The sequence below is a fragment of the Trichosurus vulpecula genome, chromosome 9, assembly GCF_011100635.1.
Source record: "Trichosurus vulpecula isolate mTriVul1 chromosome 9, mTriVul1.pri, whole genome shotgun sequence".
Classification (NCBI taxonomy): Eukaryota; Metazoa; Chordata; class Mammalia; order Diprotodontia; family Phalangeridae; genus Trichosurus; species Trichosurus vulpecula.
Window position 1 is genome coordinate 3,043,284 of NC_050581.1, and position 25,742 is coordinate 3,069,025.

At 37.0% G+C, this 25,742-nt stretch overlaps 1 protein-coding gene across 2 annotated transcripts in view; it reads right to left on the reverse strand.

Annotated features, from left to right (window-relative positions):
- The window catches only part of ADCY9 (adenylate cyclase 9), a 183,794-nt gene that overhangs the window by 41,917 nt on the left and 116,135 nt on the right, over positions 1–25,742 (reverse strand). Inside the window, exons 3-5 of one of the 2 annotated variants that reach the window (XM_036738071.1) lie at positions 12,056–12,160; positions 7,974–8,191; positions 2,912–3,014 (exon numbers count right to left, since the gene is read on the reverse strand). In XM_036738071.1, coding sequence (XP_036593966.1) covers positions 2,912–3,014; positions 7,974–8,191; positions 12,056–12,160 — 426 coding nt within the window. Of the gene's footprint in view, positions 1–2,911; positions 3,015–7,973; positions 8,195–12,055; positions 12,161–25,742 lie in introns of both variants that reach the window. The other variant, XM_036738069.1, reaches the window with a different exon arrangement.

Consider the following 25,742-nt stretch of genomic DNA (forward strand, 5'->3'; position numbering starts at 1 on the left):
TATGATCATATAGTTAATTAGTGGCAGACAGAACTAGACCCCTATTACTGCTTAACAGATTAATAATCTAAGTTATTATGAAGCTGCTAGAAAGTAGAAGGATAAAAGATAATAAGCTAAATCACAGATAGGAATTTTCAAAGAAAAAAACAATTCCATTTAGTCTTAAAGGGTATTTTAAAATAAGTTCTTTAAAATTTCGCTTTAAACTGTGGGCATAAGAACTTTGTAGTTGGTAAAAGGCATTATATGGCATTATTTAAAAGTAAGTTAAGAAAGAAAAGAAGTAACATAATATTGTTTTTTTCTGTTTATACTGTCATTGCATCTATTTTCCTTGTTCTGCTCATTTTACCCTGCTTTAGTTCACATAAGTCTTTCCATACTTCTCTGAATTCTTCACATTTGTCATTTCCCATGGCAAAGTAACATTTCATTACATTCATGTACCACACAGTTTATCTATTCTCTAATTAATGGTTATCTATTTTGTTTTCAGTTCTTTGTAACCACAAAAAAATTATTCTATGAACATTTTGGTGCATATGATGTATAGTAACTTTCTATCTTTGATTCTTGATATATTCCTTACAATAGGATCTCTGGGCCAAAGAGTATGGACATTTTAACAACTTTTTATCATAATTTCCAAATTATTTTCCAGAATGGTTGGACCAATTCACAGTTCCAATTCACAGTTCACAGTACGTTAATGAAATTGTCTTGGTTCTATTTCCATTTTTTGTCATTTTTTGAATTTTTAGAGTTGTTTTGAAGAAGCCACAAATGAACACCCAAAGAAAATAATCTCCAGAGCAGATAAATTTACAAGTAAATGCTAAACCAAGTGTCATGGTGAATGCTTTATCTATAATCCTTGCTACTGGGAAGACTGAGGCTGGCGAATTATTTGAATTTAAGGATTCTGAGCTACAATGGGCTAATCTGATTAGGTGTCCACATTAAGTCTGGCAACAATATGGTGAGTCCATGGGAGTGGGTTTCCACCAGACTGCCTAAGAAGGAGATCAAATAGGAAATAGAGCAGGTTAGAGCTTCTGTGCCAAACAGTATTGGGACTGGGCTTATAGATGGCCTCTACATCTTCAGTCTGGGCAAGATGGGGAGAACTAGTCTTATTAAAAGAAAAAAAGGGAATTCTGCCATTCGAAGAATAATTAACTGAAATTTGCACAAATATGGAATGATTGCATCCTGCCAAGCTCTTTCTGTGAAGTGAATATTACCCTATACTTAAACCAGGGAGAAAGAAGTCAAAGGAAAAAAAAACTAGGGTTGGCAAACTATGTTCCAGGAGCCAAATCTGCTCCACCACCTGTTTTTGTACATTTGGAAGCTAAGAATGGTTTTTACATTTTAAAGTTTTATTGTACTTTAAAATGTGAAGACTATTCTTAGCTTGCAGGCCATACAAAAATAGGTTGTTGCCTGGATTTGGCCCATGGGTAGGCCATGGTTTGTCAACCCTTGCTACAACATTGGTAATGAATATTGTTACAAAAATATTGAATAAAACATTACCAAAGAAGCTCTAGCAATATAATAAATATTTACATTATGACTTAGTTGGGTTTATATAAGGAATAGCAAGTTTGGTTTACCATTTAGAAAATTATAAACATTATAAATCATAAAAACAAAATAAAAATCACTAAGTCCCATCACTAGATACAGAAAAAGCTCTTGATAAAATACAATACCCTTTTATTTTAAAAGCACTAGAAATCAAAGGAATAAGTAGATCTTTCCACCATATGGTAGATACTATCTATCTAAATCCAAGAATAGGCATCATCTGTAATGGAGAACAGTAGAGGTTCTTCCAGTATGATAAGGGGTAAAGTAAGGATGTCCACTGTCATGACTATTATTTGATACAGTTCTACAAATAGTAGCTATAGTGGTAAGACCAAAAAAAAAAAAAAAGAAAGAAATTCAGGAATAAGCATAGGCAAAGAAGAAAGAAAACTATTGCTTTTTCAGATGATATGATGATTTACTTAGAGTCCTTTAGGAATTCAACTAAAATTAGTATAAACAATTAATAACTTTCACAAAGTAGCAGGACATAAAAAAACATCAGATTTTCTGCACATTACCAACAATCCTCCCCACCAAAAAATGGAAATAGAGAAAAAGGAGTTAAGTTTAAAATTACTATAGAATGTATAATATGTCAGGGAGGCTAATCAAGACATGCAGGAGTTATATGGATACAATTCTAAAATGTTTTTACAGAAGTAGGTGGCAAATAATTGGAGAATTCATATTTGGGCTTCTAATATAATAAACATTGCAATATTACTTACATTAATTTACAGTGTCGTATCATACCACCAAAGAATTATTTTATAGAACTAGACTAAATTATGATAGAATCTATTTAGGGGACTAAAAGGTCAAGAATCTCAAGGGAAACAGCAAAGACAAATGGCAAAGAAGAGGATCTAGCAATACCAGTTTTTAAATTATACTAGAAAGCAGTAATCATTAAAATTATTGGGCATTGATAAAAACATGAAAAAGTGATCAGATTAGGGATGTAATATCCAGACAAATCAGATACAGCAGCACAGTGTTCAATAAACCCAAGAACACAAATTATTGAGGCAAAGATTTTTTTTTAACTGCTGGGACATTTGGAAAGCAGTCTTGGAGAAATCAGGATCAGATCAAGAAGCCATACCATATACCCTAACAAGCTCCAAAGGCATATATCTTTGTTCCCTGGATACAATTCTGGGTGATTAGAAGGATGAAAAAAAAATTTTTCCTCAGGGGATGACTAGACAGCAGGGACTGATAAAATGTCATCATTTACATTTCAACCAAAGTCATTAATATAGGGCATAGTAACAACAAAAAATTGCTATTAAAAAATAAAAGTTACCTCTTCCTGATAGCTAGTCCTGTAGGCCATCTCTAGATCCCGATCCAAGAAATTCAAGCTCAGTTTATTAATAGGTGGCTTAAAGAAGTAGTCTTTCATCAGGCTAGAAATGAAAAAGGAGAAAACAATAATAGTAGTTATATTGACTATAAATAATATGGTAAATGGTTACAAAGATATCATTTAGAAATATAGTTAGTATTTGCTCTTTTTTTTCTTTGGGTTTTTTTTTGGTTTTGTTTCTTCTTTCTCATGATTTATCCCATTTGTCATAATTCTTCTTTACAATTTGACTATTGTGTAAATAAGTTTAATGCAAAGTTATATACAGAAGATATATCGGATTCCATGCCGTCTTGGGGAGGAGTGGGGAAGGTGGGGGAAGAAAATCTGGAACTCAAAATCATGTGGAACTGAGTGTTGTAAACTAAAAATAAAAAATCTTAATTTAAAAAAAATTTTAAAAATAAAAATAAAACATAGAAATATAGTTAGTCTTTCACAACATGAATATTATGGAAGTGTTTTGCAGAACAATACTTGTATAACCTATATTGAATGCTTGCCTTCCCAAGGAGCGAGGGTGGGGAGGAACTCAAAGTTCTAAAAACAAATATTAAAAACTGTTTTTACATGTAACTGGGAAATAAGGTAAACAGGCAATGGGGTATAGAAATCTATCTTGGCCTATAAGAAAGTAAGGGGAAAAGGGATGAGGGCAGGGGAGTGGGGTGATAGAAGGGAGGGCAGACTGGGGAAAGGGGCAATCATAACACATGCCATCTTGGGGTGGGGAGGAGGGGAGAGATGAGAGAAAATTTTTCACTCAAAATCTTGTGGAAATGAATGTTGAAAACTAAAAATAAATAAATTTTTTAAAAACAAAAAAAAACCCCAAAGATATCTATAAAGGATGTCAATGAAATGGAGATCTAAACTCTGTATAATTGTTGTTTCTTAACAAAGTTTTTTTTGTCTCTGGACAAGTTATTTATATGCCTAAAACATAAGTGTATCTTGTATTCTTCAAGTGCTAAAGAAAGACCATTAGTGTAGCTATGACAGAGAACAATTGAACCTCACTCTGGAAAACACATTAGCAATATTCAGTATTATAAGAAAGTGTATATTTGTTACACAAACATCATATAAGACAATGCAAAATACTGTTGTGCCCTTTTCATTACGAAAGTGTTCATATTGATCTTGGATGATTTAAATGCAAATTAAAAAATAATTTTGAACTGGCTATAGGAATGGGGGCTGCTATACCTGGAATTTCACTGGTGTAGGGAACTCCCTGGTAAGGAAATTCCCTTTATCAGTGCAGTCCAGTCCAATCTTTGCAACTTGCAGTCTTAGAGAGCTGCTTAAAGTTCTGGGAGATTAAGTGATTTCCCAAGATAACATAGCCAGCAGATGACTTGAAACCCGATCGTGCCTCCAAGTCCATCTCTCTGACAATATTATCTAACTAATTATACAGTAACAATATTAACTAACAGTAATTGCCAGTGTACTGCTAAGCTGAATCAGTAACAGGGCATGATTTTTGATACAACTGCCATCGAGACTGACAAATCATGACAAAGCTCAATTACCTGGTATAACTACATATAAATAAACTTGTACAAACTCCTAAACTATAAAACAAACAAAGGGACCACAAAAAAAATCCCAACCTTACTTCCTTGAATGAATTGTTGGCAACGGGAACTCTTCCTTATGTGGTGGAATAATTATAAAAATTCAGGTGGAAATGAACATACAGTGTTTTATGAGGTGGCCTCTCCTTTGGGAGAGGAGGGCCCTTAAGCTGGGCACACCTATGGGTGCAGAGTGAGGAAAAGGAAAGGCCTTTTTCTCCCTAGGTGGTTCTAGCTCTGGCTCTGCTTCTGCTCAGGGTGTGGCTTTAGATAGGCTCCTCCACCTCTGGGAGCTTTAGTTTTCCTTCCCTATAGCATGAGGACCTTAGGTCAAATGACTTCGCAGGTTCCATACAACTCTAAATTCCATGACTCTTAACTCAACCTTATTCTCCCCTCTGAAGATAGCAGAATGAAAGGAAGTCTAGAATGGCAGGTGTAGAAGGCCTACAGCACTGCCACGTTTTCTCCATTAGTCAGAGAGCGGAACTGTAGCATCTCTAATTACTTCAGTGCTACACTCCTTTCTAAGCTGGGGGTCTGCTACACAGGCCTGTGGGTGGGTAGAACACATTACCCTTAATGCTAAATGTCAACACAATGTTGCTTGCTTTATGCTTTCTATGAATAAGAAGATTGAACTGGACACAATCAACGTGGAAAGGAAGCCATTTTTATTATTTTAATTCAAATCAGCAAGGCTAGTCAATCAACAAATATTTATTAGGCACCTGTTATGTGTCAAGTATAAACAGTACTACACTAGGATACAAATAAAATGAAACAATCTTACTAGCAAGGAGCTTACAGAATCTAGATGCCCTCCGTACCACCTGATTTCAAACACAATGCGGCTAAATATCTGTTACACCAGATAGGGGTGGATAGAGGAGAAGGGTTCTATACCCCTGACCTTAATTAATGTAATGTAATCAGTTGTAAGGGCTTGGCGAAGTTTTAAATTTGTAAACAATACTTCATACACTATGTTTTTTTTATGAAGCTCTTTGATTGGGTTAAGAAAGAAATAGTTTATTGGCTGACCAGGGCTGGGGGCTATAAATAGCTAAAGGACTTTCAGGAAAATCAGTCCAGTGGTGAAACAGCCTTGTAGTGGAGAACTCGGGCTTCTGAGAGGGAATGTTGTTGGAGGGAGGAAGGAGTTTCTCCCCTATTTTTCTCTGTCTCCTGCCCCCACCACTGATCATGTCACAGGAAGAAAGAAACTAGTGAGAGATAATGCATCCATGAGGTGGGTGGGGAAGAGAGGGGAGACAGAAAGGTGGGGGGAGGAGAGAGAGACAGAGAGAGAGAGGGGGAGAGAGGAGAGAGAGAGAGAGAGAGAGAGAGAGAGGGAGAGAGAGAGAGAGAGAGAGAGAGAAGAGAGAGGACAGAGAGAGAGAGACAGAGAGACAGAGACAGAGAGACAGAGACAGAGACAGAGAGAAGCAGAGAGACAGAGAGAAATACAGAAACACAGAGAGAACAAAGACACAGAAGATACAGAAAGATAGCCACTTGAGAGAAGAAGCAGCTACAAGGAGAATAACCTGGTGTCCTATAAAAGAACAATTGGCTAGTTGAACTCCCTTTATTTGAGAATGAGGAAAGTGAGGCTCATAAAGATTATGTGAGATTAAGGTTTAGAGGTTGCCTAAAGCTTTACAGCAAATTAACAATAAAATTCAGGTCCCAAATCACCACATTAGGATACCTCCTTTAAAATAATTACATGAAGGAAAATTCCCCACTCCAAAAGTTCAGTGTCATATTTGTCTATTTTTGTTTCAATTAGAAAGTATCTTCCAATTTGGAAAAAGACGTGAAGAATAACAATCTAAGTCTATATGCAGAATACAAAAAAAAAAACTGTATAAAGTAACTGCCAACAAAAGGAGATAAATCTGACTTCTGGGGGAAAATGCGGCCATAAGACAGTAGTCACTTCCAAAAGTGTAAAAATTCATTACAACTTCAATATCATAGGTGTTTCTGTCCTTTCCCTCTGTCCTTTTCATGTCCCTCCTAAAGGCATCATATTATACCCACTAGAACAGCAAGAAATTGTGGTGTGTGCACGCGCGCGTGCGTGTGTGTGTGTAATTCAATATTGAGTTGTGGGAGAAAGAGCCGCTCAAATACATCATTAGCAGGATGAGAGAGACTAGTTCATTTTGTATAGCAATATGACAATATATAAAATTAAGTAAAAATTGATCATATCTCTTACCATAAGATCTGCTGTTACAACTTTATCCTAATAATATAAAAAAAGGACCTAGTGTATAAAGTAGTCGTAGCTTCTTTCTATTTGTAGTAGGAAAAACTGGAAATGATCCATACATGTTAACAATTGAGGAATAGTTGAAAAATGTATATTAATATACCAAAATATCGTGGTGCCATTAGAATAATAATTATGAAGCATACAAAGACACACACAAGACCTCTGCAACCATGGGATTAGTGTAACTTGAAGCATACATTTATTAAGTATTTACCTTGTGCCAGCCATTGTGCTAACAATGATATATATTTTAAAGAGAAAGAAAATAATTAAATCAAAGTTTGTAAATTTTCATACAAACTTGGGAAAGGACACAGAAAAAGCCATTGTTGTTAATTCATTTGGTTAATCCTTGCTAAATATTAAGAGTTTTATGTAGTTGTGCACATTTATTTATTTTTGTCAAATTTATGATCATTTTAAAAGCCTCAAGAGCACCTTGTTTCCATCTGATAACTCATGAGCAACTTAAGGGAAAGTTTTTCTTTGTTTTTGAAATTTTAAGCTTATGCTATTAGATTACTTCTTTGTTAGGGAGTACTTACTACAGTCACTTAGTTTATTAACAGATTCTATTTTCTAGGTACATGAACATCATTTTATTCCCTTGATAGTTGCTCCAAAGTAGTTGTGCATATGTCAAATTTTGGCTAATTAAGTGAATGAACATATGTAAAGTGCTTTGCAAACCTTAAAATATCACCTAAATGCAAGAACAATAATAATACTGCATATTAAATATACAATTTGGGAAGCCCAGGGATATATTTGTTTTAAGTCTTAAAGTGCAGAATCCTTGCGTAAAGTAAATAATTCCCCTTTAACTGTAAGTTCAGATGCTCACATCCTAGGTTTGCTTACAGTCGAGTCATATGTACATGCCTGGAGAGGACACACATAATAAGGAACACCAGAAAGCTCCATCTCTGATGCCGCTGGTTGGGTGACCCTGGCCAGATCCCTTACCGTGTTAAGCCTCTAGGTTGCAGAGCAGCTGTCAGTTTGCATTGGTGTATCCCTACACCAATGAAATCATAGATTCAGTTCTTTCTTTAAAAAGGTTATTAAACAAAAAAGGAGATCTTTTCACTTTAAAAATTTTACCGTGATGAAATCACTTGCACCTTACCTGTCTTCCTTAATAACATCAACAAAATGAGCATCTGTCTTCTCTCGGATGTTCTTGAATCTCAGCGGAAGGAGAGCGGACTGATCCAAGCTCACCCCTGTCCATCTTCCTTTCTCTTGTAACATCTCGTACAATGACGTCTGACTATTGGTGAGCTTCTCTTCCTGAGGCGGATTCAGAAGTCCATTTTGGGCCTTTGGACTATGTCCTCCAGAAGCCTGCTTCATAACAAGAATAATAAATACAGAAGTTTAAAATATTTTAGTATCAGCATATTATGTGTATTTTAGAAGGTACGCTATATGCCTATTTACATAAAGGCTAATGAATATATAACTCATTATTCAGAAAGGTCATACTGATTGAAAATACACAAGTTCTTAAGTTCTTATAGATGTTTGATCCATGAGAAAGCTAGGAGACATTCATGGAACGTCCCTAACCTAATACAACCATGCTTACAAAGAAAAAGGTCCTATGATACTTCTGTCTGGGAGAATACCAGTTTAATCACTTATGGCATTAAAAAGGTTATATGCCCCTGTGTTAGTGAGTTTCTTGGTATAGAAAACCTTTTCTAATATATCACCATATCCTTTTTGAAAGTTTCTCCTCCCTTGATTTTAAAGACACTGAATTTTTCTGATTCTCCTATGACCTCTTTAAATGCTCCTACTTCTCCTAACTCCTCATCCTGCCCCCATGTAACTGGGGATTGTCCCCTGAAGCTATGTCCTCGGCCTTCTGTCACTGCTGCGTCATTCCTCAGGGAGCTTGTGGCCTCACTCTTAGGCTGCATCTGGGCTGATGTATAAGTCAACCTTCTCAGCCCAGCCTTCACAATGGCTTCAGTCTCATTTTCCAACCGCTTTCCTCTACATGCAATCACTTCAAACTCAACACTTGTCAAACTAAACTCAATGTCTCTTAATCTCATCCCATTTCTTAATAAGGGCTAATATACTGGATGACAGAGTTAGCTTTGTCTTTGTATTTCTAGCACCCAGCACACTGCCTTGGACAGAGCAGACACTCAATAAGTACTTGAGGAATTGAAAAGAATGTTTATCCTCAAGATCTCAATAGGCCAGAACATAGAGCCATATCTAATAAAATGAAATTTAATAAGAATGAACAAAGTTCTATACTTGTTTTTAATCAACTGCACAAATACATATGAAGAGACCAATTCCATATAAGTCAAGGTGACAAGCAGCTGAAACACCTAATAAGAGATCCAGCTTTAGGAGAAGCACAGTATCCGGGAGCAGGGAAGCAGCAGTTCTATGCCCCTCTACACAAACAAGATGACCTCTGGAGTTTTGTGTTTAGCTCTGGGCACCGAGCATGGTGAGGTCACATACCACAATGCCCATATCCAGACTGGTGGAATTCAATTAATTCAACAAGAATTTATAGAGCGTCTTCTCTGTGTTGGGCACTAAGCAAGGATTACTGATACAAAAACTCAAACAGTTCCTATACTCAAGGACTCAGTGTTTTACTGGGGATATACATCTCCATTGATGCGCTGACACAAAATACACACAAAGTTATCTCCAAAGTTGAAGAAAATGAGAATGTTTAGTTTGAAGAAGAGCACGTGTATCAGGTGGGGCCTGAGAGCCATCTTCACATAAATGAAGGCCGCTTTACAAGTATTGCTAATAGAAGAAGGATTCGTTTCATTTTATTTCATTTGCTTGTTTCCATTAGTACAATAGGATCAATGGGTAGAAGAGGCAGAGAGACAGATTTAAAATGTATCAAAAGAAAATGTCATCCAAAAGTGGAATGGCCTGTCTCAAGAGTTAATGATCTCTCCTAACACTTTAGGCCTCCAAGCAAAGGCTAGATTAGCACCAGTCATGGGTAGTGTAGACAAACTTCTTGTTGGAATAGGAAATGGACTGTTAACCCCCAAAGTCCTTTCCATCTGAGAGTATATCACTCCATGAAGGCCCCCTTTGCCTTAACCTAGACTACAATAATAGCCTTGTGACTGGTCTCTCTCTTCTAGCTTCCTCACCAACCCTATTTTGCACACAGTTACAAAACCATTGTTCTAATTTCACATTCCTTCCCTGCTTAAGACTTCCTGTGGCTTCCTATTGCTTTCTGAGTGATGTTCAAACCCTGCTTGGCTTTTAGGGGACTTTGTTAAACATACCCTATGCCATAACCAGCTGGTCTTCTCAGAATCCTCTGCCCATGGCACAGTCATTTCTATCTAACAATTCTCTTCCTGCTGTCCATTCTGACTGGAATGCCTTCCTCATCTTCTCTTATTGAAACAACCATAGCTTTCTGCAGCCATTGATGGTTGTAAAAGTACTTTCCACACAACACTGGGTAGTGCAAGTATTAGCATGATCATTCTGTAGATGAGTATAATGAGGCTCAAAACTGTTAAGTGACTTGTCCACAGTCAAACAACTACTGGAGTGTTATAGCTATGATTCAAACCCAGGTCTCCTGATTCTAAGTCCAGTGCCTTCTACTATACTAAACTGTCTTTCCAATTATAACTCACATTTACATAGCACTTTAAGATTTTCAACAACCCTATGTATTACAATATTAATATTTTCATTTTATTTGTGAAGAAACTGAAGCTCAGGAAGGTTAACTGAGTTGCCCGGGGCAATACAGGTTATAAACAACAGACATGAGATTCAAATTTAATTCTCCTTTCAGGTTCAGCCATCTAACATGTGGCCTCTGAGATTTATAGAACAAAATTAATAAAGATAGCATAGTTAAATTAGGAGGCCAGACCTAACCACCTGACATTTCTGGCTATATGGATGAAGGTTAGGGTCTGCCTGACCATGAAAGTACATCCTCTTCCATGAAACTGCTGAAACTGAGAATTGTTATCGATGATTGCAAACCTGGAGTCAGATGAGAACAGTGAATGGATTCAACAGTTACTGAAAATGTGTAACTAACTTATTCAAAACTACTCAGTAACTAACTCGAGGTGGAGGGAGAGGGAATAAGTATTTATAAAGCACCTACTATGTGCCAGGCACGGTGCTAAGTGATTGTTAACAATATTATCTCCTTTGACCCTCACAAACAAATGTGGGAGGTAGTACTGTTGATGTCCATTTTATAGATGAGGAAACTGAGGCAAACAGAAGTTAGATGACTTGCCAGGGCTACATAGCTAATAAAAATCTGAGGCCAAATTTGAACTCAGGTCTTCCTGATTCCAAGCCTTATGTTCTATCCACTGCACCACCAGCTGCCTTACTAGTTACATATTAGGTGTATATGCACTTTTTTATGAAGCATGCTGAATCACAGACTTTTGAATTGTGTGAACTCAAACTGTACTAGAACAACAATCTTCTTTGTACTATATACCTAAAAGATGGTCATCCAGTCTTTACTTATACACCTCTAGTGAATGAGGACCCACTATCTTCTAAGGAAAACTATTCTATATTTAGGTAACCTTCATTGTTAAGAAGTTTCTCCTTAGATAAAGCCTGATTCTATTTCTTTTGACTTTTGACTGCATTTGTATTAATCCTTTTTTAAGATCCATATTTAAAAATAATTAATAGACCTCACAAATGTTTTCAATTTTAAAAAATCAATGTGGCCCCTGCATATACTGCAGATATCTGATGTTATAGTTCACTACTGAAAAAACTTGGACGCCCCTGGTTCTAAGGCCTAGCTTGAATCACTTCCTTGACAGATCTTCCCTTAATTTCTTAGTGAACATTAAACTATAAACTCTAATAGTGCTTGTAATGAGTATCATTCAGGTGAGCGCCTAATTGTGTTCTATTTCACATATTCTGGTTTTGTTTTTCCCTCCCAAAACTGTGAGTTCCTGGAAAGCAGGAAGATGTTTTATCCTTAATATGTGACTCGTACAACATGTACAGAATAAGTGTGCCCTACTCTTGATAGACTTATTCAGAATCAGTGGGACTGGAAAAACTTTTGTGTTGTTACCTAATAGATGATCTTCACCTGCTCACACCCAAGCAAACCAAGATTTACCTTAGGAAGGTCTAACAGTAAAATAAATAGAAAAAAGGTAGCTATAACAAGCAAATTACCTTGGCATTATTTTTATGCTCATCTTGAGAGCCATTCTGAATTGCTCCTTCTTCAGGACTGGCTTCACAGTTGGGAGCAAATGTAACACCACATGAAGGACATGTCTACAAGAAGAAAACAGTTAAGATATCTACAAAAAAAATCACCAGTATGCCATTCAGTTTCACTGCTATCGGTAGTCATATGAAATAAATGTACAAATATGGAAACCATTTAATTCAGTCAAAGAATACTCCAGTCAAGGTGGCAACATGGGAGGTTTAGCAGGAAGGCAGTTTCACCATAAACTTATGAAAAAACAACAAAAAGAAAAGCAGCTGTGAAAAACAAAGGAGAAATCAATCTAAATTTAAAACATTCAAAGGCAAGAAGAATACTGATAAAAGAATTTTAAATGTCACAGAGCAACTATACTCCTAAAGTCCAGACAGAAGCAAGGCCGATGGGAAAAGAAACAATATAACTTGAAAGACATCCTCAAATTGAATAAATTATGCAGAGTTAATACTAAAAAGAAAATTACAAGACCAAACAGAGCTTGACAAAAGTTTAAAACTGAGATAAAATCAATGTATTAAAAGATGCGACAACAAAAAAAAAAAAAGCCAAGAAAAGAAATGATCAATATGGAGACTATCACAGAAAACTTAGAAGAATAAATAGGATCACCCAAAATCTGACTTATTACATTGGAAAACTAGTCTTATGATAGATTATTAATATAGTCAGAACAGAACTGAGGAAGTAAAGGTACAGAAAATCACTGAATTACCAAAAAAAAAATTGGAAAACATGTAATCAATCGAAGAACCTGGAAGACTAATCATACTGAAGAAGTCTCAGGATTATGACACCCCTCCAATTTAGAAAAATAAAAGAAATCGAATGGGACATTCCAGAAAACTGTCAGAAATTTTTTTAGATGGTAATACCCAAATAGAAAGAATTTATAGGACCCTGACAAGAAAGAATTCAATTCTCGATACTCCTAAAACACTTCAGTTAAATTGTCACTTATAATAAGAGGGAAAAATACTTCAAGCTTTTTGGAGACCAAATTTAACTACTAAAGGACATAAATCAGGATCACAGCAAATTTCTCAACAAGGGCAAAGGACAGTTGAGGAAAATGCATAAAAAACACACAAAATTAAGAAGCCTATACCATAAATCCAAAACCCACGCTACCTACCAAACAAAGTTCAGTATGCTCTTTCAAGGGAAGAGATGGACATTTCGAAAGAAACAAATTGGCAGAAAAATATCTACTTCAAGGAAATCTCCAACAATGGCCAAATTTCCAGTCAAAAATGGTATTTAAAATAATTCATACTTCTAAAATCAAGATAAGCTAAGTGCAAACACTAACATAGAACTAAATAGCCTCTGAGGTCTCTTTTAGCTCTCAGTCTATGATCTAGAATGCCTAAAAGTTCATAAGGTGTTTCAGAAAACAGAAAACAAGTAGGAAAAAAGTTCCAAGGAAGAAAAGGGAATAAGAACAAGAAGCAAATAAGAAGAATAAGAAGCAAACTTATAGCTTTGATAAAAATAAAGATTCCTACACAATTCCAGAGTGGTTTTGTTAAGTCTTCCCAATTTCAGACCAAGCACTCTATCCATATTCCACCTAGCTGTCTCTGCCATAAATAGATAGAGAGATAGGTAGATATAAATAAATGAACAAATACACAGATGAATGAATGAATAAAAGAAACTACATACCAACTTAAATTAGTAGAGGGCTATTTTTTTAATGTGTATTTATTTTTAACATTGATTTTTTAAAATTTTGAGTTCTAAATTCTTTCCTGCCCTCCAGCTCCCTTCCCGACCCATCGAGAAGGCAAGCAATATGATACCCATATACATATAAAGTCATGCAAAACATTGCCATACTAGCTGTCATGCACAAAAAAGCAAGAAAAAATAAAGTGTAATTATAAAAAAAGAAAGGAAAGAAAGTGAAAAAATATGCTTCAATCTACACTTAGAGTTCTTCAGTTCTCTCTCTGGAAAAATGGATAGCACTTTTCATCTTAAGTCTTTTAGAGTGTCATGGATCATGGTACTAATCAAAGAAGCTAGGTCTTTCACAGTCAATTACATTATGATATTCCTGTTACTATGCACCATGTTCTCCTGGTTCTGTTCACTTCATTTTTTCATCAGTTCATATAAATCTTCCCAGATTTTTCTGAACCTTTTAAAAAACTATAATTTTATGACTCACTAACTTCCCAAAGAGTGACCTTATAGACATTTCAAAGTCTGAAAGTGATCTTCATCATCTCAAAAGCTGTATAGCTATAGAAGTTAAGGAAGTTAAGTAAGTATCTTTTTTTGTTCAAAAGGACTGATAGCAAATGCTACTGGTACTATAGTCTTTTCTGCAGTGGCCTTGCCAGAGTCCAAAGATTAGCATCGGACTTTTGCCTATAGCACACAAATTCTTTCCTAATCCTATTGCCTAGATTAACATGGTTTTCCAGTCAATCCTTCAGTCTCTTCTTCTCCTCCAACCCACCCTACATATTAATTTATCCAAAGAACTGATAATGCCACTTTCCTATTCATGTTTCCTTAGTAACTCCCCATTGCACATAGAAGAATGAAGTGCAAATTTCTTACCTAGAATTTAAGGCCCTCTAAACTATGATCCCAATATTTCCTTGTCTCTCTCTTCCACACCCCATACACACATTTTCTAGGCTGTTTCTGTATTCATCCCACACTTTCCTGACTCTGTGCCTTTACTATGTTGTCCTTTCTGCCAGAAATACTCCTCCTCTCATCTTCACCCTTCATGATCCCATCCCTCCTCCAAAAACCTCCTGAAAAGTCACCTCTTCTTGAAGACCTCTCATCCTCCACAGCATTTTGTACCTCTCTCATCACAGGCTGCCAGGTATGGTAGGCATTCTACTAGATTTTAAGCTCTCTAAAGCCAAGGATTCTATTTTACTCATCTTTGTATCTTTCCTCTTTATAGTGCTTGAACAAACACTTCAATGCACCTGGGAAGCTTACTACTTTAAAGAAAACCTTTGAATCACCTTGCAAAGTGAAGAGCTCTTTTGTAATGTTTTAGAAAACAGCTATATATTAATCAATCATGTTTGCCATGTATCAGGAATAAACTTGACATTTATTTTATAGGGCTAGAAAAAATAACTAAATTCATTTGAAGGCACAAAAGGTTAAAATCTCAAGGAAAAAATTTAAAGTGAAAAGAAAGGATTCCAACAGTACCAGATCTTGAACTAAACTTGCTGTTGACTTATTTCAGTGGTGTCCGACTCTTCGTGACCCTATTTGGGGTTTTCTTGGGAAAGATACTCAAGTGTTTTGCTATTTCCTTCTCCAGACCCTTTTACAGATGAGGAAAGGGAGGCAAACAGGGTTAAGCGACTTGCCCAGAGACATACAGCTAGTAAGTATCTGAGGTGGGATTTGAACTCAGGTCTTCCTGACTCCAGGCCTGACACTCTATTCACTGTAATACCTAGCTGCCAAAAACCTAAACTTCAAAGCAATAATTATCAAAACTAAAAAGGTGGAGTAGTGGAATTGATTAGATGCACAAAATACAGAAGGATGGAGTAGAAAAAGGAGAAAGAGGGGAAAGGGTCGCTGGGGTACCTTTTTAAAAAATGCAGAAGCAGGACAGCTTTGAAAGTTATTGGATAAAATTGTATAATTAAAAAGAAAAGCAAGCTATACATAAGAGAGATCTGCAGTCTTATAACAATTCTCTTTTCCTGTTCTATTATTTTGTGGAAATGCTCAATTTGTTTGGTGTTTAAAGTTCTGAATAAAAATAAATATACACAAACACAGTAACACACACGCAGGGACTGTGCTAAACACTGAGGATACAAAGAAAAGTAAAACTAGTCCCTGCCCTAAGAGCTCACATTCTAATGGGAGAGATACTGGCAAATAGCTAGGTACATATAAGCTATATACCAATATATGGGAAGTAATCTCTAGCAGAAGGAACTAGCAGGAAAGGTCCTCTGCAGAACTGAGGCAAAGAGGTACAGATGAAGAGGGGGAATATTCAGGGATGGGGGATAGACAGTATAGGATAGACCAGTAAGTAGGGCCAATATGGCTTGGATCAGAGTGCATGGAGGGGAGTACAGTTATCTCTTTCCACAACGTGACTTTCCCCATCATGGTTTCAATATATGTCATGGTTGGCATAAGAAATTAAATAGGAATTTTCTGGAAGTTTTTTCAAAGACACAGATGACACGTGAAGGCCAGCAGACAACACAGATCCTGTGACCAAATACTTAGCCCCATTTTCCATTAAAGTACTGTAAACACCCCATAAAAAGAAAGGAAAAATTCAGACTTCTTCTCTGGTACAAAGGGAGGGCCAAAAATTTTACATGAATTTTCTAGATTGTGGGAGTGCCATGCCTCTAACCCCTGCAATGTGGAAGGGGAAGTACAGTATAAGAATAATAGAAAGGTGAGAAGATGTCCAGATTATGAAGAGCTTTAGGTGCCTAATAGGACTTGATATTGTGCACTGAGGTAATATGGAGTCACTGGTGTTTATTAAGGTGTGTGGGGGATAGATATAGTCAAATATATGGTTTAGGAAAATCATTTTGGCAGTTATGTGGAGGATGGAATTGAGTGGGGAGAGATGTGAGGCAGGGAGATTAACAGACTGTTTTTCAGGTGAGCATTGATGAGGGCCTGAACTAGGATGGTGGCTGGTACGAGTAGAGGAGAAGGGATATACAAGAAATGTAATAAAAAGCAATAAGCTTTGGCAATGGAGTGGAGCATGAAGAGTCACAAACAACTGTTTAAACATGCTGAATTTAAGTTGTCTATGAAATATCCACTCTGAGATGTCCATAAGGAAGCTGGAAGTTAAAGCTCAGAAAAGAAAGATGGGGAGATCTAGGGATCAGGGAATCAGCTGCTTAGACATAAGAACCAAAATCTGAGGGAGCGAAAGGATCATCAAGTGAGAGCATGTAGAAGAAAGAGGAAAAGAGCCTAGGACAGGATCTTGGGGGACACACTAGCAGAGAACATGGCGTGGATCAAGAACCAGCAAAGGAGACTGAGCAGAAAGTAAACAGGTAGGAGAAGAACCTGGAGTCAAAGGCATAATAAAAAGGAGACACACTGAGGGGCTCTTCACCTAGGGTCCTAGCCACGCCATTTCTGTACAGGCTGATGAAGAGGAGGTGTTCTCAATAGACATAATTCAGAGGAAAGCACAAAGAAGCAGGATTCAGGACTCTATTATCCTAATCCAGCTCACTACATCTTTACAGTAATAATAATAATAATAATATTTACATGATGTTTTAAGTAGTACCAGAGGGTCATGTGAGAAAGCCTCAACATGACAAATACAAGCTAGGAGTACAAACTCAGCAGTGGGGACTCTGTCCCAGGCCCCTCGGCTCTCAGCTTTTGCCTGATGTTACCAGAACCCAGGCCACTCCTTCCCAGGCCACCCCCCTTCCAGCTCCCTTCTATATATTTTTCTCCCCAATAGAAGATAAGTGTCTTAAAGGCAGGGCCTGCTTTGTTTACATTGGCGAGTGTTAGGATAGCGCCTGGAACACAGTAAGGAAATACTTATTGGAATGCTTACCGACCCAGCGCATGAAGCAGTTACCTTGTCCTTGAAACAGACTGAAGGGGGGCGGGGCGCAATCAGTACACTGGGAAGGGAATTCCCAAAAAGTATCTATGATTGAAGGTAGTAAATTTAAAGATTGTTGAGAAAGTAAATCCAGTTGCTATGACTGACAGAAAAAACATCAACAGAAGGACAAAGATAGCTTATAGTTCTTAGAGAAAAAGCAAGGAAGGAAAGCAAGGGGAATCTTCCATTAGGACTTTAGATGTCCAAAAAGCAGTCACAGCATTGAATGAATTGCAACATGTATGGAGCAGATAAACCATAGTATGTATCACCTCTGCACATATAATTGAGTATTGACAATATTGGATATTTAGAACCAAAAGGTAAAGATACCAATATATACATTAGATTCTATGGCTTTTTGCTATCTAACCAATAAAGATAAAATTTATTTCCTTTATGTGGAAACACTGCACTGATCCAGAAGTCACTTACCTAATAACCACCTCAACTATCTGAATATATCAGTGAACCTAGAAAGAAGAAAAAAAGACAAAAAAAATCCTCACAGCAGCCAAAGAATGCCAAAATCTATGTTCTTCAAGCTTATTGCTTTCTTTACCAGAGAGTCCTCAGCCCTTTACTCAGAGCCTACTTACTCCTATTTCAGAAACAATTTTAATAAATTTGTTTATTTGGTTTCCTAACTCAATAACAAATTAGAAAGGAAAGTGTGGGAGGAACAGGCTTCCAGAGGTAGCATCCATGACAATAGTAAAAAGTTACATTTTATAGCAAGGTAGGAGACAAAAATTATCAAACCAAGACAAGAACTGCAACTATCCATAGTAGTTACGTTGTCTATGACAACTTAAGGGCCATTTAGTATAGGGAACTTTCAGCATAGGGACAAATCTTGCCTGCCACTCTCAATAGCCCCTGAGGGTATTAGAGTATTATCACTATAACTGTTATCAAAGAAAGGTTAAATTATGTTCTTTGCAGTCTTTTTTAAGTTAGAGAAATATACAAAAGAAAGATTATTTAGAAATTCCTTAGAAAGATTACTTTAAAATTGAAATAAATCATTTGTTTAAATGGATGAGCTTCAGTTTTCTAGAAAATTTATTTCTAATACCCCATTCACTAAGGATACCAGATAATAACAATAATAACAACTAATCTGATTTACACAGAACTTTAAAATTTACAAAATACTTCTCTTATACAATAGTATAAGTGAGGCATGATGTTTTGTCCACAATGTGCTCCTCAGTAAATACAGGTGGGCTGTCAAAGAACAAAACAAGGAATGGTCTTTAAAACCCACAGTGTCATTTCTATCAAACAGAAAACAATTCATAACATATACTTGTCATTTAATTTCTATCATAGATACTGTAAATTAGATTTTGAAAAACTATTACCTTTTCAATTACTGTAATGGAATAAAAGCACTTCTACCTCTGAAAAACAACAACTTCTTCAAACTGAGACTAAAGATAATCATTGTATATGCAGATGACAAAGGAAGAAAAGAAATGATCACTTATTTAATGTCACTAAATGGAGATAGTCACAAAGGAATGGTCCCTAGGCTAAAGCTGAAATTGAACCTCAAAGGGGACGTATAAGCCTTTTGAAAACAGAATGGATCCTAACTGAATTGCCCCCATGTGGGCAAATCTACATCATTAACTTCATTACTGATAGTAAACACTAGACATACCTGGTGAGAGCACAGCCCAGAGGTGTTGAATAATAGATTAATGTAGAGCTAATGAATATTAGCTGAAACATGAGCACTTCCTAACTGGATGATCTCTAAGTGATCATTTTGAAAGAGTATTCTGTCTATCCATCTATCTATCCATCTATCTATCTATCTATCTATGTATCTATCTATGTATCTATCTATCTATGTATCTATGTATCTATCTGTATCTATGTATGCATCTATCTATGTATATATCTATGTGTCTATGTATCTATTTATCTATGTATATGTCTATGTATGTATCTATCTATGTATATATCTATGTATCTACCTATCTATGTATCTATCTGTATCTATGTATCTATTTATCTATGTATCTATCTATGTATGTATCTATGTATGTATCTATCTATGGATACACAGATGACAAAGGAAGAAAAGAAACGATCACTTATTTAATGTCATTAAATAAGCAATGGAGATAGTCTATCTACGTATCTATTTATCTATGTATCTATGTATGTATCAATGTATGTATCTATCTATCTATGTATGTATCTATCTTTGTATCTATCTATGTATCTATCTGTATCTAAGTATCTATGTATATAAGTACCTATCTATATATCTAAATATCTATGTATCTGTTTCTATGTATCTATGTATGTATCTATCTATGTATGTATCTATCTATCCATCTATCAGTCTATCCATCCATCTATCCATCTATCTATCCATCCACCCACCTATCTATCCATATATCTATCTATCTATCCATCCATCTATCTATCTATCTATCTATCTATCTATCTATCTATCTATCTATCCATCCATCCATCCATCCATCCATCCATCCATCCATCTATCCATCCATCTATCTATCTCTCTACGTATTTGATGAAGGGTAAGTTCTAAAGTAGGGAGTCTTACACTAAGTTTGTGAACTTGTTTTTTTTTAATTTTGATAACTACATTCGGTATAATTGGCTTGCTTTGTAATCACATGCAGTTTACTTTATGTATTTAAAAGCTCATTCTGAGGAGTCCATAGGCTTCCCCAGATTGCAAAGGGGTCTCGGGCACAAAAGAGGTATCTTTTCCCAGCTAATCACTTTGCATGTGAGACCTTTGCACTTCAATGTGATGCCTTCACTATCATTGGTTATGAAAATTGATGAAAATGATGTAATACTTTTTTCTAATTCTCTTTATTTACTTTAAAGTATCAGGGGAAAGAGTAGTTTTTCTTATTTTTTATGCACAGACTTGCACCTTAGAACCATAGCCTCCACGCTCAATTATTATAGTAACAGTAAACGTGACTGTTACTTTCCTGATTTAGGTGGGTTTTTGTTTTGGCGGGGGGGGATAGGCAGGGCAATTGGGGTTTAAGTGACTTGCCCAAGGTCACTGTATCAGTATTAAGGTGGGACTTTCTTTTACTGTTTTCTCTTTAGCACTATTTAATCAAATGCCCTTGAAGATGTAGCCTTTGTTTCTTTGATTGGATCAGGAGTCACTGATTTGTACATGGTAGTACTAGGGATTAACTTTCCCACACCCTAAATGGGAATTTCCCTGTTCTTTGTTTGAGTGCTTTTCAGCACTGAGGTAATCAAATGCACCCAGGGCCCTGAGCAAAGTTGGCATTTGACTTTTGGGGCTCCCACTCACTGGAAGACTGGCTCTTGGGCAAGCTGTTGTAACTCCCTCCCCCCCACACCTCCCCTCCCTGCTTTGCTAATCCAGATGTTGGCTTGTATTTGGTCTGTTTATAATGTATGTTTGTATTTGCTCTGAAGTTCAGGTGCTGGCTTTTCCTCCTGAACTAAGTGAATGATATTTGTATGTTGATTAAAGTGAGATTGTTAACCCCTTAAATTTGCTTTCCTTAGGTAAAGCAGATCAAAGAACCTGTGCTGGCAGCTCTTGTTGCTGGTCTTGTTGGGTCTAACACCTTAACAGCTGCTGCTAGCTGAATTGTTGCTACAGTCACACAGCTAGTAAGTATGTCAAGTGTCTGAGGCCGTATTTAAACTCAAGTCCTCCTGACTCCAAGGCTGGTGCTCTACTCACTGTGCCACCTGGCTGCCCTTGATTTAGTTTTTCTTAAAGTGTTCCAAAGGCACTGATATAATTTGTGACTCAGTTCTGTAGTCAGAAGGACCTGAGTCTAAATAGGACCTCAGATACTTACTAGCTGTGTGATCCTGGTCAAGTCACTTAACTCTGCTTGCCTCAGTTTCTTCATCTCTAAAATGAGCTGGAGAAGGAGATGATAAATCATTCCAATATCTTTGCGAAGAAAACCCCAAATGGAGTCACAAAGAAGTCAAACATGACTGAAACAACTCAACAAGAAGAAATCCTCATTTGCAAAATGGTATGCAAAATACTCTCTCATTGTGAGGAAAGTGCTTGTAAAGCACTGTATAAATCCAAGTTATGATTATCACCTCTATTTCATCTTAATGTTTTTCAAATTCTCTGTAATGTTCAATGCCTTCCCCTCTCCAGTATTACCACCTCCAAAAATAAGGGACCCTTTGAATTAGGATTTGATGGCACTCTTCTTCTGGCTTTCTACTTTCTAACTGGCCCTTTCTTCCCCTTTCATTAAAAAAAAATGATTCTTCCTTTATCCTTACCTAACTTTAGGTCAGTAATTTCCTTCCCTTATATCTTAAAAACAAACATATTGAAACAACCTATAGAACAAAGAATATGGTTCAAAAATGCTTAACAGGTTTAAATTAGTATAAGCTTAATATTTAGATTTCTATTCTTTTTCTTCCGTACTTGTTCATTTCTTTCACTCTTCATAACTCTTGTAATAGATATGCAAAAATAAGCAAAACAAATTCCTGTATTAGTAGCCATGTGTGAAAATGCTATGTCTAATTTTGCTTCTTTCTCTCAGGAAGTAGGTAGTATGCTTCATCACTGGTTCTCTGGAATCGTTGTTGGTCATTGTATTGATCCGAGTTCCTAAATCTTCCAAAGTTGCTCATCTTTACAGAGTTGCAGTCATTGTATAAATTGATCTGTTTATTTCATTCTGCATCAGTGTATACAAATCTCCTGGGGTTTCTTTGAATCCTTTCCTTTTGTTGTTTTTCAAAGCACAATAATATTCCATTTCACTTATATGATTTGGTCAGCTGTTACCCGAGTAATGGACACCAACTCTGTTTCTAGTTCTCAGCTGCAACAAAAAGTGCTGCTATGAATATTTTTTGTACAGATGAATCCTTTACTTCTTTCTTTGACCTCTATGTTGTATAGGCCTAGTAGTGGTATCTCTGGTCAAAGGTCAAAGGTTGTACAGTTATAGTAGCAATTTAGATTTGAAGATCATTCCCACCCATTAATAGGCCATATGACCTGTCACAAGATGCCTAAGTCACATGTGGTAGTAGGAGCTTCCTGATAGGAAAAGGAAACATCACAGGAAATGCTGAGAGACAGAGAGAGAGAAAGAGAGAGAGCTGTTATGGCTGCTAATGGCCATCATGATAGTTAGAGCTGAACAGACTGTGATAGCTGTACTGTGAGTTTGTCTTTGGGAAGACCCCAGCAGGGAGTCAGAGAGGTTTTGGAATGGCGAGGCTCCAGGTTGTGATATTATGTATCAGAAGCTTCACCGCTGTGATAGATTGGGCAGATGGCTTATGGGATACGGTTCTCTGGGGTCTGAATAAATGGTTTCCTTCTTCTACCTTCTATGCGGAGAGTCTTGTACTCTTTGCGATACAGAAGCACACAGGTATTTTGACAATTACCATCTACATTGTTACCACTGCCTTACTGATACACCTAGTTTAATGATCAGAAGCAGTGGTGATAGGAGAAAACTCTATGTTCCTGCTTACTGGTGTTGAGAAGCTACCACACTCACATTATACCTGCTTGCGTGCATCATGCATCATCCCTGGTCTTTGGACCTCTTTATAGCTCTTCTATTCTGGCTTTATTTGCCCCCTTATCTTAGTTGCCTCCTCCTGTTTTGAGTCCATGATCAGATACTCAGTCATTCATACACAGGATCATAGATTTAGAATAATAGGGAATCTTAGAGATCACTGAGTCCAACCTCCTCATTTTATAGCTAAAGAACCTGAGGCCCAGGGGGGGATGAAGTAAGAGAAGGGGAGGAAGTATATATGAGAGATGTTAAGAAGGTAGAAATGACAGGAATTGGCAACTGATTGAATATGGGTGAGTGGGGCAAGAGAGAGGAGTCCAGGGTGACCTTAGGTTATGAGTCTAGTGACTGGGAAGATGGTGATTACCCTCAAAAAGTAATAAGGAAGTTAAGATGAGGGGAAAGTTTAGGGCAAAGATAATAAGTTCATTTTTAGACATGTTGAATTCAAGATGTCTATGAGATACCCAGTTCAAGATGTCTAGTAGGCAGTTGGAGATGTGAGATAGAAGTCAGGAGAAAAGTGAGGGCTGGACAAAAAGATCAGATAATCATCTGCATAGATGTGATAATTGAATCCAAGGGAACAGATGAGATCATGTACAGGGAGAAGAGAAGAGGTCTCAGGAAAGACCCCCACACTTAGTGTATGAGATAAGGATGGAGAGGAGACTCAGTAGGAGTGGTCGGACCTGTAGGAAGAGATATAGGAGAAAATAATGCAATGAAAACCTAGAGAGAAGATAGCAATAAGAAGAGGATGATTGACAATGTCAAAGACTACAGAGAGGTCAAGAAGGATGAGGATGGAGAAGAGGCCTTTAGATTGGACAGTTAAGAGATCATTGTTAATTTTAAAGAGAGCAGCTTCAGTTAGATGGTGAGGTAAAAAGTTAGGCTCCAGAGAATTAAAGTGAGAGGAAAAGAAGTGGAGGCACCAGTTGTAGACAGTTTTCTTAAAGAGTTTAGCCACAAGGGGGAAGAGAAATATTGGAGGATGGGAATCTTAACTATAACATACAGTCTCCAGCTAATGCGAAGAGGGAGCCCACCACCTCAAAGGCACCCCCATTACACTTTTAGACAGATAAAATTTTAATAAGTTTTTCTTGAAATTAATCCTAAATTTGCTTCTTTTCTGCTTTGCTCCTGATTTTCCCCTGCTGGCAAGAGGCCCCTAAGTAGATTGAAGCCCCCAAATACCTAATTAAAATAGAGCAAGTATAATTCCTCCTTCATATAATAGCCCTTCAGACATTACCACCCTGGTCTTCTCTTTTCCAGGTTAAATACCCCCAATTTCTTCGCCTTATCTTTATATGACATAGACTTTAGGCCCTTCACTGCCCTCCTTCCTTAAAATGTGCTCTGGCCAGGACAGAGTACAAAGGGACTATTGTGGAAAGCTCTGACTCTTGGTGTAACTCATGCCATTAGTTTTTTGGGGCAGCCATATGACATTGATAAATCATATTGAGCAAACCCTAAGATCTCTTTCAGATTAACTGCTCCTGAACTATGCCTTCCCAATTTGGCATTTGGGCTGATTTTTCAACTCAAGTCTAAGATTTTACATTTATTCTTATTGAATTTTATCTATATTGTTAGTTATTAAGCATTAGTTAAATGCTCACTCTGTCTGGCACCCAGCTAAGTACTGGGAATATAAATACAAGCTGAAAGAAAGAGAGTACCTGCCCTCAAAGAGATTCATTCCATTGTAAGGGAGGAAGACAACACATAAAAAGAAGCTGAAAGGGTTGGGGGGTAGGGTAGTACAGAAAGTCCAGAGTGTTCAGAATGGAGCTCTGGAGAGGGATGAAGACATAGCTGGCCTGTATACTTTCCTTAAAGTGGAAATTATGGGAGGAACCAGCCAGTAGAAGGACAGGGTCTTAGTAGAGCAATCGGCTTAAGTCTTGGGATTCAGACCCAGATTGTCAAGGTCATTCTTAATCCTGATTCCATCCATTGTGTTACCTATCCTGAGCAGCACCATACCTTCATCCAAGGCATCAGAGCTGAAGTTTAGCAGGTTAGGTGTGGCGGGGGCAGCATGGTATAGTGAAAAGAGCTCCAGATTTGGAATCAGAGGACCTGGGTTTAAACCTCCAGTTATGTCATTACTAGGCCTATACCCCAAAGGGGTCAAAGACCCCTATGTACAGGTGGGGAATGGTTGAATCTAATGGCATTTTATCATGCCATAAAAAACTATGAAAAGGAAGGATTCAGAGAAACCTGGAAAGATTTGCGTGAAATGATGCAAAATGAAGTAAACAGAACGAGGAGAAAAAGAGCTACAATGACCACAGTATCAATGCCCAATCATAACTCCAGAAGACTGATAATGGAGCATGCCTCCCACCTCTTGGCAGAAAGCAGATGTACTAGAGGTACCTGCTGATACCTGGG